General features: G+C 39.0%; 1 protein-coding gene across 4 annotated transcripts in view; it reads right to left on the bottom strand.

Moving 5' to 3' along the window:
• The window catches only part of mllt10 (MLLT10 histone lysine methyltransferase DOT1L cofactor), an 87,551-nt gene that overhangs the window by 67,343 nt on the left and 6,104 nt on the right, over positions 1 to 14,104 (bottom strand). For all 4 annotated transcript variants that reach the window (XM_057824239.1, XM_057824238.1, XM_057824241.1 and 1 more), the window contains exons 3-6: positions 10,169 to 10,223; positions 4,758 to 4,867; positions 4,522 to 4,625; positions 4,286 to 4,379 (exon numbers count right to left, since the gene is read on the bottom strand). In XM_057824239.1, coding sequence (XP_057680222.1) covers positions 4,286 to 4,379; positions 4,522 to 4,625; positions 4,758 to 4,867; positions 10,169 to 10,223 — 363 coding nt within the window. The remainder of the gene's footprint in view (positions 1 to 4,285; positions 4,380 to 4,521; positions 4,626 to 4,757; positions 4,868 to 10,168; positions 10,224 to 14,104) is intronic.

Genomic DNA, 14,104 nt, shown 5'->3' with positions numbered 1-14,104 from the left:
TATTTGCAAACCTCTGCTTTTGGCTTGGGAAAACAATTAGACAGTTATATAGTATTCATAGTCCAACTTCTCTCCTTTCAATGCACATTAATAACTAAAATGTTCATATTCGATAACAGGCAATAATACGACAGAGTCGACATATCGCCAAAATATTGGGTTTTTAGTGAGCTACCAAAGTAATCGTTTATGGCAGCCCTACATGCCTTATATTTTCCATAATCTACGTTCATAAAATAAGCAATTTTGACATTAATTTGCTTGTTGGTAAGCCAGAGGTAACCGTTATGAACAAAATCAACAGATGATATGGTTTCTGGATGAAATGAAATGAACTGAAGGATGGGTATTGGCACATAAGTGGCTAAACCTCACCACCACCACTATATCCGAATTTATGACAACTATATGGAAGGACAAAATGGATGGTAAAACTAAGGTGAACTGAATTTGAAACATACATTCTCACATAAATGACGGACAGAATTTTCTGCTGTTTTTTTTCCCCAAGGATTTTTGGGTGAATTCAGGGAGTCCCCGGTTTATGAACGAGTTCCGCTACTACGGTGGTGACGTAAGTCGGAATTAACCCTTTAAGCACCCCTAAATACACCCTAAATCTCAAAATAACTATCCCAAAACATGTATTACACACCACTGTACAGTCCTCGCCAAGATGTTGGCGCTAAGTCCTAGCTAGACACTAAGCTAAGCTCCAAAATGACGATGTCAGACATCTGTATGCATCGACTGGTGGTATACATTCATACGCTGCCACAAAACAACCGCATCAAGAACAAGGAGGATTCCACAAGGGCTCTGTCTACTACCAGCTATTAAGTAAAAGTAATGGAAATTTTTTTTCTTCATAACTGTAGTAGAGGAGTTCCAAAAAAGTCAATTATTACATGCATCACGATATGACACGTGACGATTCGATTACGATTCGTAAAGTTTCAAAAACGATGATTTTTCCCTCGTAACTTTATGACAGCTGCTCGCAGCGGAACGAAATTAAAGGCACCTCTGCCGCCTGGACACTGTTAACGGATGCACGCGCAACGTTATGATGGCTGCTCCCAGTTACTGGGAGAGAGATTTACTCCTTTTTAAAAGACTGGAAAATAAATTGGTGTATGAGACAGGGAGGCTGCGCAAGTTATTTTTTTAGAGCGAGGGGGGAAGAGAGATAGTTCGTTGTCCTTGTCCTTCAGATGTCCATCAGTAGTTTATAGGCATTTCAATTGAAAAATGTCCTGAATGTGTTGCTAAGACCTGTGTGCATCTATAAGAGGTGAGTACACGAACCCTCTTGTACTGTTTAGCCTTCATTGTTGTTGTTTTTGAGATGTTAATAGTTAGCGCCGAGCGCTAAGCTAATTAGCTAAAGTGTATTTCATATGCAGAACATGTAAAACCATGATTAAGTACAGCAGTAACACTACAAACATGCAAAATAGTACAGAAATCTGTTGTTGCAAGTGCTGCCTGGGAGCCGACAGGCGTGTGTGCGCGTAGGCGGGCAGGGGAGAGAAGAAAGTGCGCGTACTTGTAATGAGTGTGTGTGTGGCGATGTTGGAGGCTGCCGGACTTTTTTTATGTGCTCGGCAATAAACGCCACAAGTTAAAAGTGATCAAGAGCAGTTGCGATTTCCATCTGTCACTCCAAGAGTTACACAAGGGAAGTAACACTGTGAAAAGAAAGTATAATGGTTAAAAGAAGTCTTATTTCTAAAGACACTTTGTTCGTGTCCAGAAAATGTGGAATTCATTCCACCAGTGTAAATTTTATTGTATTGTTGAGAGAAATAAGTACTCCCTTTAAAATGATAAATGTTCTTGCACTTTCTTGTAAAAAAATTAATAAATAAACAAAAAAGCAGCTTGGGGCAGCTTTTTGTTGTATGGGCATGTTTCCATTGTTCCTGTTGAATCATAAGGATATATTAAATAAATAATGGACATAATTTGTTTGGCTACTTTATTCATCTGTAATGTACGATGCATCGTGATTATCGTGATAACCGTGATCATCGTCAATACCGCGATCATCGTTGAAAAATCAAATCGTAGCACCCTGAATCGTAATCGAATCGAATCATGGGGTGCCCAAGATGGCACACCCCTAAACTGTAGTGACCTGGTTATTCACATAAAGTACGTTAGCATTTTCAAACTGTGTGTGAACACACCAATGGATCTTGTGACACTGCCTGGCTGCATATGCGTGAATGAAAAGGACGCAGCATCTTTTTATACACAGTATCCTGTATTAAAACGCGGACACCTGCGGCTTTTAGTCCAGAAAATGCAGTAATGGTGTGATGATACAGTTAAATAGGATTAAAATCAGCCAACATACAATACAAATGCATGAAGGGAATCAGCAGACATAAAGCACTTCTGAGCTGTCTGTGCACACGGCGCTAACAAATTCTAATTCTGACAAAAGATTAGGAAATTTGGCTAAACAGTGCAAAGGATTAGTGGGTTAGAAGAAAGAAGAATGGCAGCTAAGTGATGCATGAATGAATGAATGAAAAGGTTGAAAGCAACATTGGAAATAATATCCACAACATTGTACAAAATGAAAATAAAATACATGTTTGTGCGCTTTCTGTCAAATCATTCTCACTCCAACCATAGACTTCATAATGATATTGATGGGACACAGGACCTATTAATAGGGGGCCTGCATTTTTGGCGTTGCCGTCAAAGCAGACCGAGTGGAATCACAGACAAATTTCCGTTGAAAATTCTTGTGAATAAAGCAAAAAAAAAAAAAAAATGCAGTTAGCATTTATTTTACGTAAATATGTCGAAGTAAGATGCTAGTCTGTTACTCAATGAGGCGGCTGCCAGATGTAAACAGAGCTTTTCTGGTGAAAGTTCCTGTGAATAGATGAAATCCCTGAATTCTTTATAGATATGGACGTAAAACAGTCTCGATTCTTGGTTAAGAGCCAAAAAAAGCATGCAGTTAGCATTTATTTTACGTAAATATGTCGAAGTACGATGCTAGTCTGTCAGTCAATGTGGCAGCCGCCACATGTAAAAAGAGCTTTTCCGGTGAAAATCCTTGTGAATAAATGCTTAAATCCCTGAATTCTTTATAGATATGGACGTAAAACAGTCTCGATTCTTGGTTTTGTAAAAAAAAAAATAATAATAATAAAAACGTGCAGGTAGCATTTACTTTACGTAAATATTGCAAACTATGAGGCGAGCCAATAAGGAAATTAGCGGCCGCCATTTGTAAACAAAGAGCTTTTTCCAGTGAAAATTCTTATGAATCAATGCTTAAATCCCTGAATTCTTTATAGATATGGAGGTAAAACAGTCTCGATTCTTGGTTAAAAGCAACAACAACAAAAAAACGTGAAGTTAACATTTATTTTACGTAAATATGTCTAAGTACGATGCTAGTCTGTAGTTCAATGTGGCGGCCGCCATATGTAAACAGAGCTTTTTCCGTTGAAAATTTTTGTGAGAAAATGATTAAATCCCTGAATTTTTTTTATAGATATGGACGTAAAACAGTCTTGATTCTTGGTAAAGAGCAAAAAAAACAACAACAAAAAAGTGCAGTTAGCATTTATTTTATGTAAATATGTTGAAGAATGATGCTAGTCCGTAGCGGCTAATTTCTCCCAGTGATTTTTTTTTTCATGTTTTAAAAATGCATGCATGGTATGAAAAATATAATGATTACCTTGAATCCTCGAACAAATCACTCCTGAGACAATCCTTGTATGCGGTACAGCTTTCTTAGGTTTTCAACCTAAATCTGGTGTTGAATCCCTGCATGTGTTGACTAACTGCGAAAAACTGAAGAGGCCCCCTACTTGAAGGCCTTGCCCAGTGGCTGACTTAGGTGACCCGTCAATACAATTATGAAGTCTATGCACCAACATCATTATTTAATGAATGTATCCACATCTGCTACAATAGAGCAACATGGCTAACAGATATAAAGAAGCAATTAATACAGAACCCTGCTCCTCTGGTCTAGCTCGTCTTACTGAAGGAGAAGACTAAGCAACGTTTGGAGTAAAGCAAGGTATTCTAACACAAGCAAAGCAAACTACAGAGGCAGACCAATCTACCACAAAAGCAACATGTTTAAAAAATCATAGTAATCGGAAAAAAGGCCTCAAACAAAATGCAACATTATCAAATATAATTAACTTGTACTTTCAGATCACTTCGCATTTGCACCCTTGATTTTCAAGACTTGTCAATGTTGTGTTGGTGGAATATGTGCCAAACAGAAATGGCCACTTACCAATTTGCTGTGGTGGTATTTGCAATAACCACAGTATTTGACGTTGTCTGCATCTGACCCTTGTTCCTCACACAGCAACCCTGCAAACTGGGCACTATGGCAAGAGAAATAAATTAAAGGCATGTGAAAACCAGGAAAATGCCTCAAGATGCTCGTAGAACCAATCTGTAATACTAGTGAGTAGTAGTAGCGGTGGTTCTTTGCCAGTGATGTAAAATGTGAAGAGGGAATCTCACCATGTGACATGGAAGGCCTGCCTGCAGCCATGTTTGTTACATGTCATACACGCTCCAGTGGCCGCTTTACTCTCTCTGCCCTGGTCCTCGCAGATATAGCATGTCTATAAAAACATGTCACAGAAACACACAAAAAGACAAGACACTGGAGTTCATTAAAAGGTAAGATGTTCAGAGGCACTTCTTGAGACACTTCAGTTAAAGTTCCTCAGCTCTGAAGGATTTTGATTTGTTACCTTATTATAACGATCATGGGGCACAGACTGTAGCACGATGGGCTCCATAGTTGAGACATTCGCAAACTCCACCTCAGGTATGTACAGGGCACACACCACGTGGGCCCAGCCTGTCAAAGCAGGGGGAAAAATTTGTTTAACTGGTTCACAGCCAATATACGTATCCATAGACTTCATAATGATTGACGGGTCAGATTCTTGAAAAAGTATGAAAGCTGTACCGCATACAGGGTAATTATCATATTTTTGGTACCATGCATGCATTTTGAAACGTTGTGAAAAAAATCAATGGGAGAAATTAACTGCTACGGACTAGCATCATTCTTCAACATATTTACATAAAGTAAATGCAAACTGCACTTTCTTTTTTGTTGCTTTTAACAAAGAATCAAGACTTTTTTATGTCCATATCTATAAAGAATTCAGGGATTTAAGCATTTATTCACGAGAATTTTACACGGAAAAAGCCATTGTGGCAGCCCCCTTCTCACGATAAAGGGCTAAGAGACTAGCATCATTCTTCGACATACTAGTAGTTGCGTAAAATAAATGCTAATTTCTCCTTTTTTTGCTTTTATCCAAGAATCGAGACTGTTTTACGTCCCTATCTATAAAGAAGTCAGGGATTTTAGCATTTTTTCACAAGAATTTTCACCGGAAAAGCTCTGTTTACATATGGCGGGCGCCTCATTGAGTAACAGACTAGCATCTTACTTCGACGTAGGACGACTGAAAGTTTTTTTTTGCTTTAAACCAAGAATCTAGACTGTTTTACGTCCTTATCTATAAAGAATTCGGGGATTAAAGCATTTTTCACAAGAATTTTCACCGGAAAAGCTCTGTTTACAAAAGGCGGCCGCCAACTACATTCACAACAGAAATACTCGAGCAACTCGAGTAACTTGAGTTTAAAAACTGATCTGAGTAATTTTATTCACCTCGAGGAATTGCTAATTTTGCCAACTCTAAGCATCACGTTTTGCCCGGACTACTTTTAATGCGGGACTACGCGCTGATGTCACGAGCGTAGAGGAAGCAGCAATAAAAAAAAAGAAAAAAAAGAAAGAAAAAAAGAAAAAAAACCTTACTGCAGCCGACAGCCGCTACAAACTACGCGGACGTTGCTACAAACTACGCCCGCACTAGACACTAAATGCGAAATGACAGACTCGGCTGTGTCTGGGCAGCGTTAGTAAACAGCCGCCATCTTTAAGCAGTAGACTTCCCAGCGCTAATAAATTTAACCCTTCGGAGGGCTAGGTTTCTATTGATTATGACGACTGTCGATGCGTGGCTAACGTGTCTTACATACAGGCTTTATTTAAATTGTAAAAACAAGGCGCTGTAGAGTGATGAGGGTGTAAAACTAAAACATAATAAAGCTAACTGTCAGTTTTAGCTCAGTCGTCATTGCTGAATAAAACACCAAGTAGCACTGGTCCCGAATGTGCTGCAATACAGCAGATATCATACATTTATTTTGAACACTGCAAAAACTCAAAATCGTATCAGTACTTAATGTTTAGACTAACTTAAAACTTAACTAGTACTTAAAAATAGCTTGACACAAATGAAATTAAATTGAAACACGTGGGAAAAACACGTAGCTTTCAAGTGATGTGTGTTATCAAGCGTAATTACATTTTTAGGTAAGAAATATGTTTTTTTTTTATAAGTTCTAGAAGTTTTTGGAGTGAAAGCAGTGAATTTTTTTCTCTAGTCACATCTGAGATGCAATTGTTGGCTGTTTTCAACAAATTAAATGTCTTTTTTTCTCATGTATATTTATAATTGCTCTTTACCTAAAAAAAAAAAATGTTTTATCCGATTACTCGATTAATCAATAGAATTTTCAGTCGATTACTCGATTACTAAAATATTCGATAGCTGCAGCCCTAATTCACTAACAGACTAGCATTGTACTTCGACAGATTTACGTAAAATAAATGCTAACCGCATGCTTTTAAGCAAGACTCAACACTTTTTTATGTCCATATCTATAAAGAATTCAGGGATTTCAGCATTTATTCACCAGAATTTTCAACTAAAAAAGCTCTTTGTCTGTGATTCCACTAGGTCAGCTTTGACCGCCTCGCCAACAATGCAGGCCTTTTATTTATCGGCCCCGCGCCCTGTGCCCCGTCAATACATCATGAAGTCTATGACGTATCCACCAAGTCATTAAGTGTTGATTGCTGTGTCACGATCAGGGCGGGCAACATATTGGGTGTAACATTTTTCTGTTTGATGATTTAACAGTACAGGTAGTCCTCGGGTTACGAGCAAGTTCCGTGGTGAGTGTCTGGCGTTGTAAAGTCGAAATCACATAAGTCGGGTACGTCGTACTACCTGTATATAAATAAATTTGCAAACGGGTAATCAATGCTTGCCATATTCAACCCATACATCATTATGCATCAAAAGTGACAAAAGCTAGCAAACTCTAGCTCACATTCTCCCAGCAACTCTTGATATTTTTTATTAAACTGTTTGAATAAGTGAACGTCTAGTGCTATTTTATATGCAAACAATCATAGGTCAAATGATTAAACAACAAATACTATTGATAATACTGCAATTCAGTTAAGAGGCTCTTTATTACGTCACCTAGCACGCACCGCGGCTTCCTGTCAATGAAGACAAACAGACAGCAGAATTGATGACAAATTGAGAAGAGGCAGAAGAAGGTAAGCGGGAGGTCAAATGGAGGTGAGAGACTTCTACCACGTTGGAACTGTCTTGACTTTCCGCCCACAGAGGAAACAAAAACAGGCTTAAACTTACAGTTGAACCCCTGACCTGCCTTTGACCTAGCGGGCAGGACAGAGGGAGTTCGGCAGAGGGTGGGACAGGGAGAGGACAGCGGGTGTGAAATGGAGCATGTTGTTGTTTTGAGGTCCCTCCAAGAATCTGGAAGAGGCCTATAAAACAGGACTATAAAAGTGGCACGGCCTTGCTCCTCAAGCTAACAATTCGCAGTCACCATAAAACCCCTTTTGTCAAGCTATGCAATGAAGAAGTCCAATGTGTTTCGACGGTGAACTTTTGTCAATATGTTTGTGTTGTGGTTTGAACGGAATATCTGAGATGCAATAGCAAAAATATGAACTGTGTAGGGCTGCAGCTATCGATTATTTTAGTAGTCGATTAATCGACGAACCAGTTAGTTTGAATAATCGAGTAATCAGGTAAAGAACATTAAAAAAATCAAATACCTGAGCTGAGCCTCAAACGGTATAAAAAAAAAAAAAAAAAAAAAAAAAAAAAGGAAGGCTCTAAGTACAACAAAAGAATGATTGGCTAACTTACATAGCAAAAGTCCGCTAGCTTAAATGCTATAAAATACTAACTTGTTTTTTTTTAACAATGCTCTTAGCAAATGGTTCAGCCACATATTCCTACAGAAATTGGCTAAATATACCCTAAATGATGAATGCATAAAAAAAGAAAACATTAGCTCACACAAAAACATAACTTATGTTGGTCTTAACAGGGAGCAGATGGATTTGGCCATGAAAAATGAGGCAGACTAGAGGGCAGTGTATCCATCCAAATCAATACAACTAAATGCAAATACAAATGCAAAAAAAAACATTACAACGCCACTTTAATTAAACGAATACTCGAAGCAGCAAAATTTCAGATTCGAATCTTTTTTTCTAATCGAATAATCAAGTTAATCGATTAATCGTTGCAGCACTACAACCGTGACAATGTTCCCAAAATAATCTTGACCAGGGCTGCACCTATCGAATACTTTAGTAATCGAGTAATCTACTTAAAATTCCATCCATTAATCGAGTAATCAGATAAAAAAATGTTTGTTTGTTTTTTTGAGTTAAGGAGCAATTATAAATACACACGAGAAAGCAAGACATTTCACCTAATAATTAACCATTTTCAGACAATGTCTTTTAGATGTACATGGTTGAAAACAGCCAACAATTGCATCTCAATTGTGACTCGGACAAAAAAAAACAAATTTACTGCTTTCACTCAAAAAACTTAAGATCTTCTAAATATGTTATTACGCTTACATCACTTAAAAGTTAGGTGTTTTTCCCACGTGTTTAAATTGAATTTCCATTTGTGTCAACTGTCAACATTGTTGTTGCCACGCTACAGATGTAAATAACAATCAAAATTCATGGTCTGTGTCAATTATTTCTTCAGTTACTGTTCCAGTTGTTTCATTAATTGCTAGTTATGGTATTTGGTAACACTTTATTTGACAGTCACGCAACAAGGCTGTCATTAAACAATCGTAATTAGGACATGACACTGTCATGGGCATTTATGAATGCTTATAACAGATGTCATTTAGTGTTATCTGGCAAATGATCTCACTTTTGAATGGATGTAAAAGATCCGAGCTGAACATAAATGGAGTTAGTGACATAATTTGCCAGATGACACTTTAATGACATAAGCATTCAGTAATGCCCATGATAGTGTCATGTCATAATTATGATGGTCTTATGACAGTCTTATGACGCCACTGTCTAATAAAGTGTTACCTATTTACCCAAATAAATCAATAAATAAGCCGCACTGAACTATAAGCCACAGGTATCAAAATGAAGGAAAAAAGTAACGGCTTGTTGTCCGAAAATTACTGTAATCGTTTCAGCTCTAATCTTGACTTGAACACAGCACGGCCCCGAATAGTTTATTTATACCAAATGTACAGTAAAGCATAAGATTTCAAAAGTAACCTGTATGTACTGATGATGCGTTAAACGTTCCAGCGATTTTGTTCATATTCTCTACATCATATAACATAAAAAGATACACATTAGAGTTTGTTGCAAATTGGCAAAATACAGTTGCGTTTTCTTTTCTTGGTGGTAAAAACATGGCATCTCAACAGGTTGAGGAAGAAGGAGCTGACAGGACAAGATAATGAAAATGTAAGGGAAAGACAGGGGGAGAGGAAAAGGATACGAAAGAGTGGGGTCGTGGGAAGGGTAAAATAAAGGAGAAAGTAGTAAAACGGTGTATGTTAGTGTTGTCATGATGCCTCCCTGCAGGCCTGGACACAATCCCACAGCTGTGCCTCTCCCTAACTGATTCAACACACACACACACGTACGCACAGAATATTTACATTCTCCACCAAACTGACCTCTCGGTGAACCCGGCAAGGAGACTCCTCACAAGCTATACACTATAAGCATTGTGGCCCACCCCCTCGTAAACATACAAACACACACACATGCACGCACACACGCACAAAGGACAGACAGGAGAGGAAGGTGCAGAGAAAGCAGCACACACACAAGCTCTCTCTAAACAGCGGCTCTCGTAGCGCACTCACATCCCTTTAACTTGCCGCCGACACGCAATTTACAACACAAGAGGCAAAGGACAGATGCGAGCGTGGATATGTACGAGCGTGTGACGCCGCATACCGCCATTGTCAGTCCTCTTCAGGGCGCCATCTTTGTGGGGACACAGTTCACATCTCTGCAGATGAATGAGAAAACCGCTGTTAGACATGACAGTGACTAGGGTGATTGTATCATGTGAATTTGGTGTTTCGGGAGTGCACATTAGAGATAGACACAGGCCGATATTTGGAAATTTGACGTATATTGGTATAGAGCAGGGCGGTAAACCGAAAATTTACCGTTACCGAAATTCTTCACGATGACCGACGTAATTTTGACCATGTCGGTAAATTCGGTAATTTAATAAAAGAAGAAAATATAGTCTTTTCATCCCGCTTTGACTCTGTGTTGTTCGGCTATGTTCATTCCCCTTTAAGAAAGCAGGCAGTGTGCTTACGTTTGGAGTCACATGGTTTTCAGGAAGCCAATCAAACAGAAGTCCGGTAGGCTAACGCTAACTGCTAAGCTAGCGGCTAACGCTACAAGTAAACGGGATGGAGTCGGGCTTAAGTTAACTTCGCCAAACTTTCACCCGACATTAAGTAAACTCTTGACGGGTTCCAGATAGGGATGGAAAAACCGAGGCTTTCTGAAACAATGAACCATTTTTAAGACAATTGCCCTAAATTGAATCACTGTTTGACACACTGCAAGAGCTCCATCTACTGGATAAACAGTGCACGTTTCTTTTTAAAAGTAAAGTTGACAAATTGCCTCAGCATTACATCCTGTATCTTCAATAGAATTAAGTGGATGTCGTCTATTTCAACCAGGAGATCGTGTCGTCATTAAGTGTGATTTACACAATTAAAATTGACCTCTTTCAGCCTGTGTCTTTGCTTTTGTCTGTGAAGATGTGTTCAAAGCAGTATTTGTAATACACGACAGTGCTAGTCTTGTAAGTGGCTCGTCCTAGATGACGGGAAGTAAGTATGTATTGTTTATTTTTTGTAAAAATTACAGTACAGTAAGCACAGAGCTTGGGAACAGGAATATTATTTATTGCATACTGTAAGGATTTTCAAAATCATAAGATGTAAATAATTGAGCCGAATAAAAGAAAGGAAAGGTTTGTGAAACATTTTATTTTTTAATTAAGTATAATTTCGGGGGGGGGGGGGGGGGGGGGGTGGATGTGGCGTATTTGTATCTATTCTAAATATCTAAACGTATGCCACTATCTAGTGTATAACAGTGCGGAATGAATTTAATGAAAAAATTCAAGAATTCTTATTGTTTACAAGATTTTTTTAAAATACTTAATGTTTAGACTGCATGTGCAATTGTTAAATTGAAAGCTGATAAATAAATTTAACGAGAAACGGTTAATTTGTATTCCATGCATTGATTCAAAATTTCAAATTATATAACAGTTTGCTTGGGCAAATTTGTCGTCATTTATCGTTATCGAGGTAAATCTGCTCACTTTATCGTGATACGTACTTAAGGCCATATCGCCCAGCCCTATATTGGTATCAGCTTTTTTTTTCATCTACCGACTGATATTAAAAAAGTCCATTTAAAACTAGGGATAGGGACTAGCGATCACACCAGTTTCCTGAGGATCGGAATCGGGTATAAAGGATCAGGTTTTTTAACTTTTAAAAAGTATATATGTTTTTCTATTTCATGCTCTTACAGCTTCACTCTCCTTCCTGCTGCTATCTTGGTTAGTGCACAAGTTTTGCTTGTTAGAGTTAACGATGATTGACAGGTGTTGATGCTTTGATCTTGCCAGAGAAAAATGTCGCCAAATGTGTAAATCGTCATGTAGCTTGTTAAACACTAGTGTGTTATGGCAACTAATTCTGTGTTTGTGCCCGGCTGTTTTCAGCAGAGAGCGGATTTGACTTGACTCACTTAATAAACATTTAACAAAGACAAGCATCTTTCTATGTTATTCTTGTTTTCTAGTGTGCATCACATACTATATGGTGCACACCAGATGGTTTAAATTCATTTTATATCTGTTGCTGTCCCTTGAGAGGCTTCGTACACTAACCGCCGTGAAGGTGGCCCCCCATCAGACGCAAATTTATAGAAAAATTATGTCATTTGTTTGTGCTGAAAAAAAATTGTTCATGCTGATATCGTTTTTGAGATATTAATAATTCTTTTATAGGTCAATCTGAGGTCAACCAGCCCCCCAGTTGGATTAAAAAATGGTGTCAATCGTTTGTGCTACGTTTGCACTGGTTTGTGCCGTAAAAAATTTCGTTTGTGCTGCTATCGTTGAGATACTGACATATGAATTTCGAGTGGTGACGTCACACAGCCCCCTATTTATTGCAAAATGGAGCCGAAGTAGGTGCCGTTTCTTTATGCTACGTTTGCGCGAGTTGTTAGGACACCCCTCTGTTATTGAGAAAGTTGATACGCTTCGTTAGTCGTGACAGCGGTTCTCCGATTGACGTCATCTCTCAAAATTAGTATCTCAATATCTATAAAACGATAACAGCACAAACGTAGCATATAAAAATGGCACCATTTTGGGTTGAAGGGAATGCTATCTTTTCTCATATTTACTGATCGACTGTTTATATTACTCCAACACACTTAATATAATGAATCAGAGAATCGTATCTTTTCTCATATTTATGGTTTGACTGTTGTATTACTCTAGCACACCCAATATAAAATGAATAGCACTTACACCATAGTTTAAGGAAAACAAGCAGAATATAGGGCATAAGAGATACATGACGCCTTCTTATCATGGAAGCCCAACGTGTGCGTCACACAGCTGACTGAGCAAGATTGACGCTGACTACCAGGTGATAGGCAAGACATCTACAAGCCTACATCTCCACGTCGGTTCTTCCAGACAGTCCAGAACAAATGGCGGGACTTCCTGTCCTAACACAAGGAAGACCGGAGAACGCCCGATATCCAACTGATAACACGACTGATAAGACTCCAAGAGCCCCTTTGACGCTGGGGCGGGCAAAATCTCCCACTGCGGTTACCCCAGTAACGATGACTCAGCAACTGTGACTCATGAAGTACACAGCCCAAACTGCGATAGAAGATTATCCTAAACACACCCTTCTTCATGCCCAAGGCCGGCCCAGCGAGAGCCTTCAAAACACTGAATGTTTAACTAAGCGTTGTCATTTTTTCTCGGTAACCTTTTGTTGACCTTGGATCCTCGCCTGGGTTAGCCTGGAACTCCAGACTCCCCGCTCTTCCGGGGGAGAAAATACTTTTAATTTTTATTTGTAAATTTTAAAGCGGTTACTTGTACTTTCACTTAAGTAATTTATGCACGTGTATCTTTACTTTTACTTAAGTAAGAAAAAAGTGAGTACTGCTTTGAGAACCTTGAAAGGTGGAAAAGCGCTATACAAGTATAATACCATAGTATTAAGTCTGGCGACCGTCCCGCGGATCAAATTCCCTGGGCAGAGCAAGCCACAGCAAACAGACAGCGGAGTGGACCAATCAGCGACAGGCAGACGTGACGTTGGTAAAGCGACAAGAAACCCTAGCGCGAGGACGTAAACATACGAGGAGAGCGGCAAACGGAGAAGTTTATTCAACATGGCTAGCGTGACACAGACTGTTGGTTTTAGCGACTCATTGTGTTTTTGGTCATTTAAAACTAAATTTACTACGGAAAAGAATATATTCTCGGCTCTCCCGTTCGCCATCCTTGTTCTTGTGCAGACAAATTCCGACGCACAAGAGTGCCGTTGCTCGTTAAGAACATGTCACGCGAATAAACGATTTTGTTCGGGCTTGAGAGGCCAATAAGGAGCTGGGTCCCAGACTCAATAGTTGGACAGCGGTGAGTCTGGAGTTCTAGGCTACGCCTGGGTCCCTCTGTGTTGTATGATTGCTGTCGACTGTCAACTTCGAAGCCTTTTTCGAGCTTTCAAAATGGAGTCAGTACAAGGGGTTAAGACTAAGGTGAACGAGCGGACCTAGGCCTTTTGGCCAGGTTGTCGGAGTCTTGCT

The sequence above is a fragment of the Corythoichthys intestinalis genome, chromosome 20 (assembly GCF_030265065.1).
Source record: "Corythoichthys intestinalis isolate RoL2023-P3 chromosome 20, ASM3026506v1, whole genome shotgun sequence".
Taxonomy (NCBI): Eukaryota; Metazoa; Chordata; class Actinopteri; order Syngnathiformes; family Syngnathidae; genus Corythoichthys; species Corythoichthys intestinalis.
The sequence above is the reverse complement of the archived record's forward strand: the minus strand, read 5'-3'. Positions and strand labels throughout refer to the sequence as shown.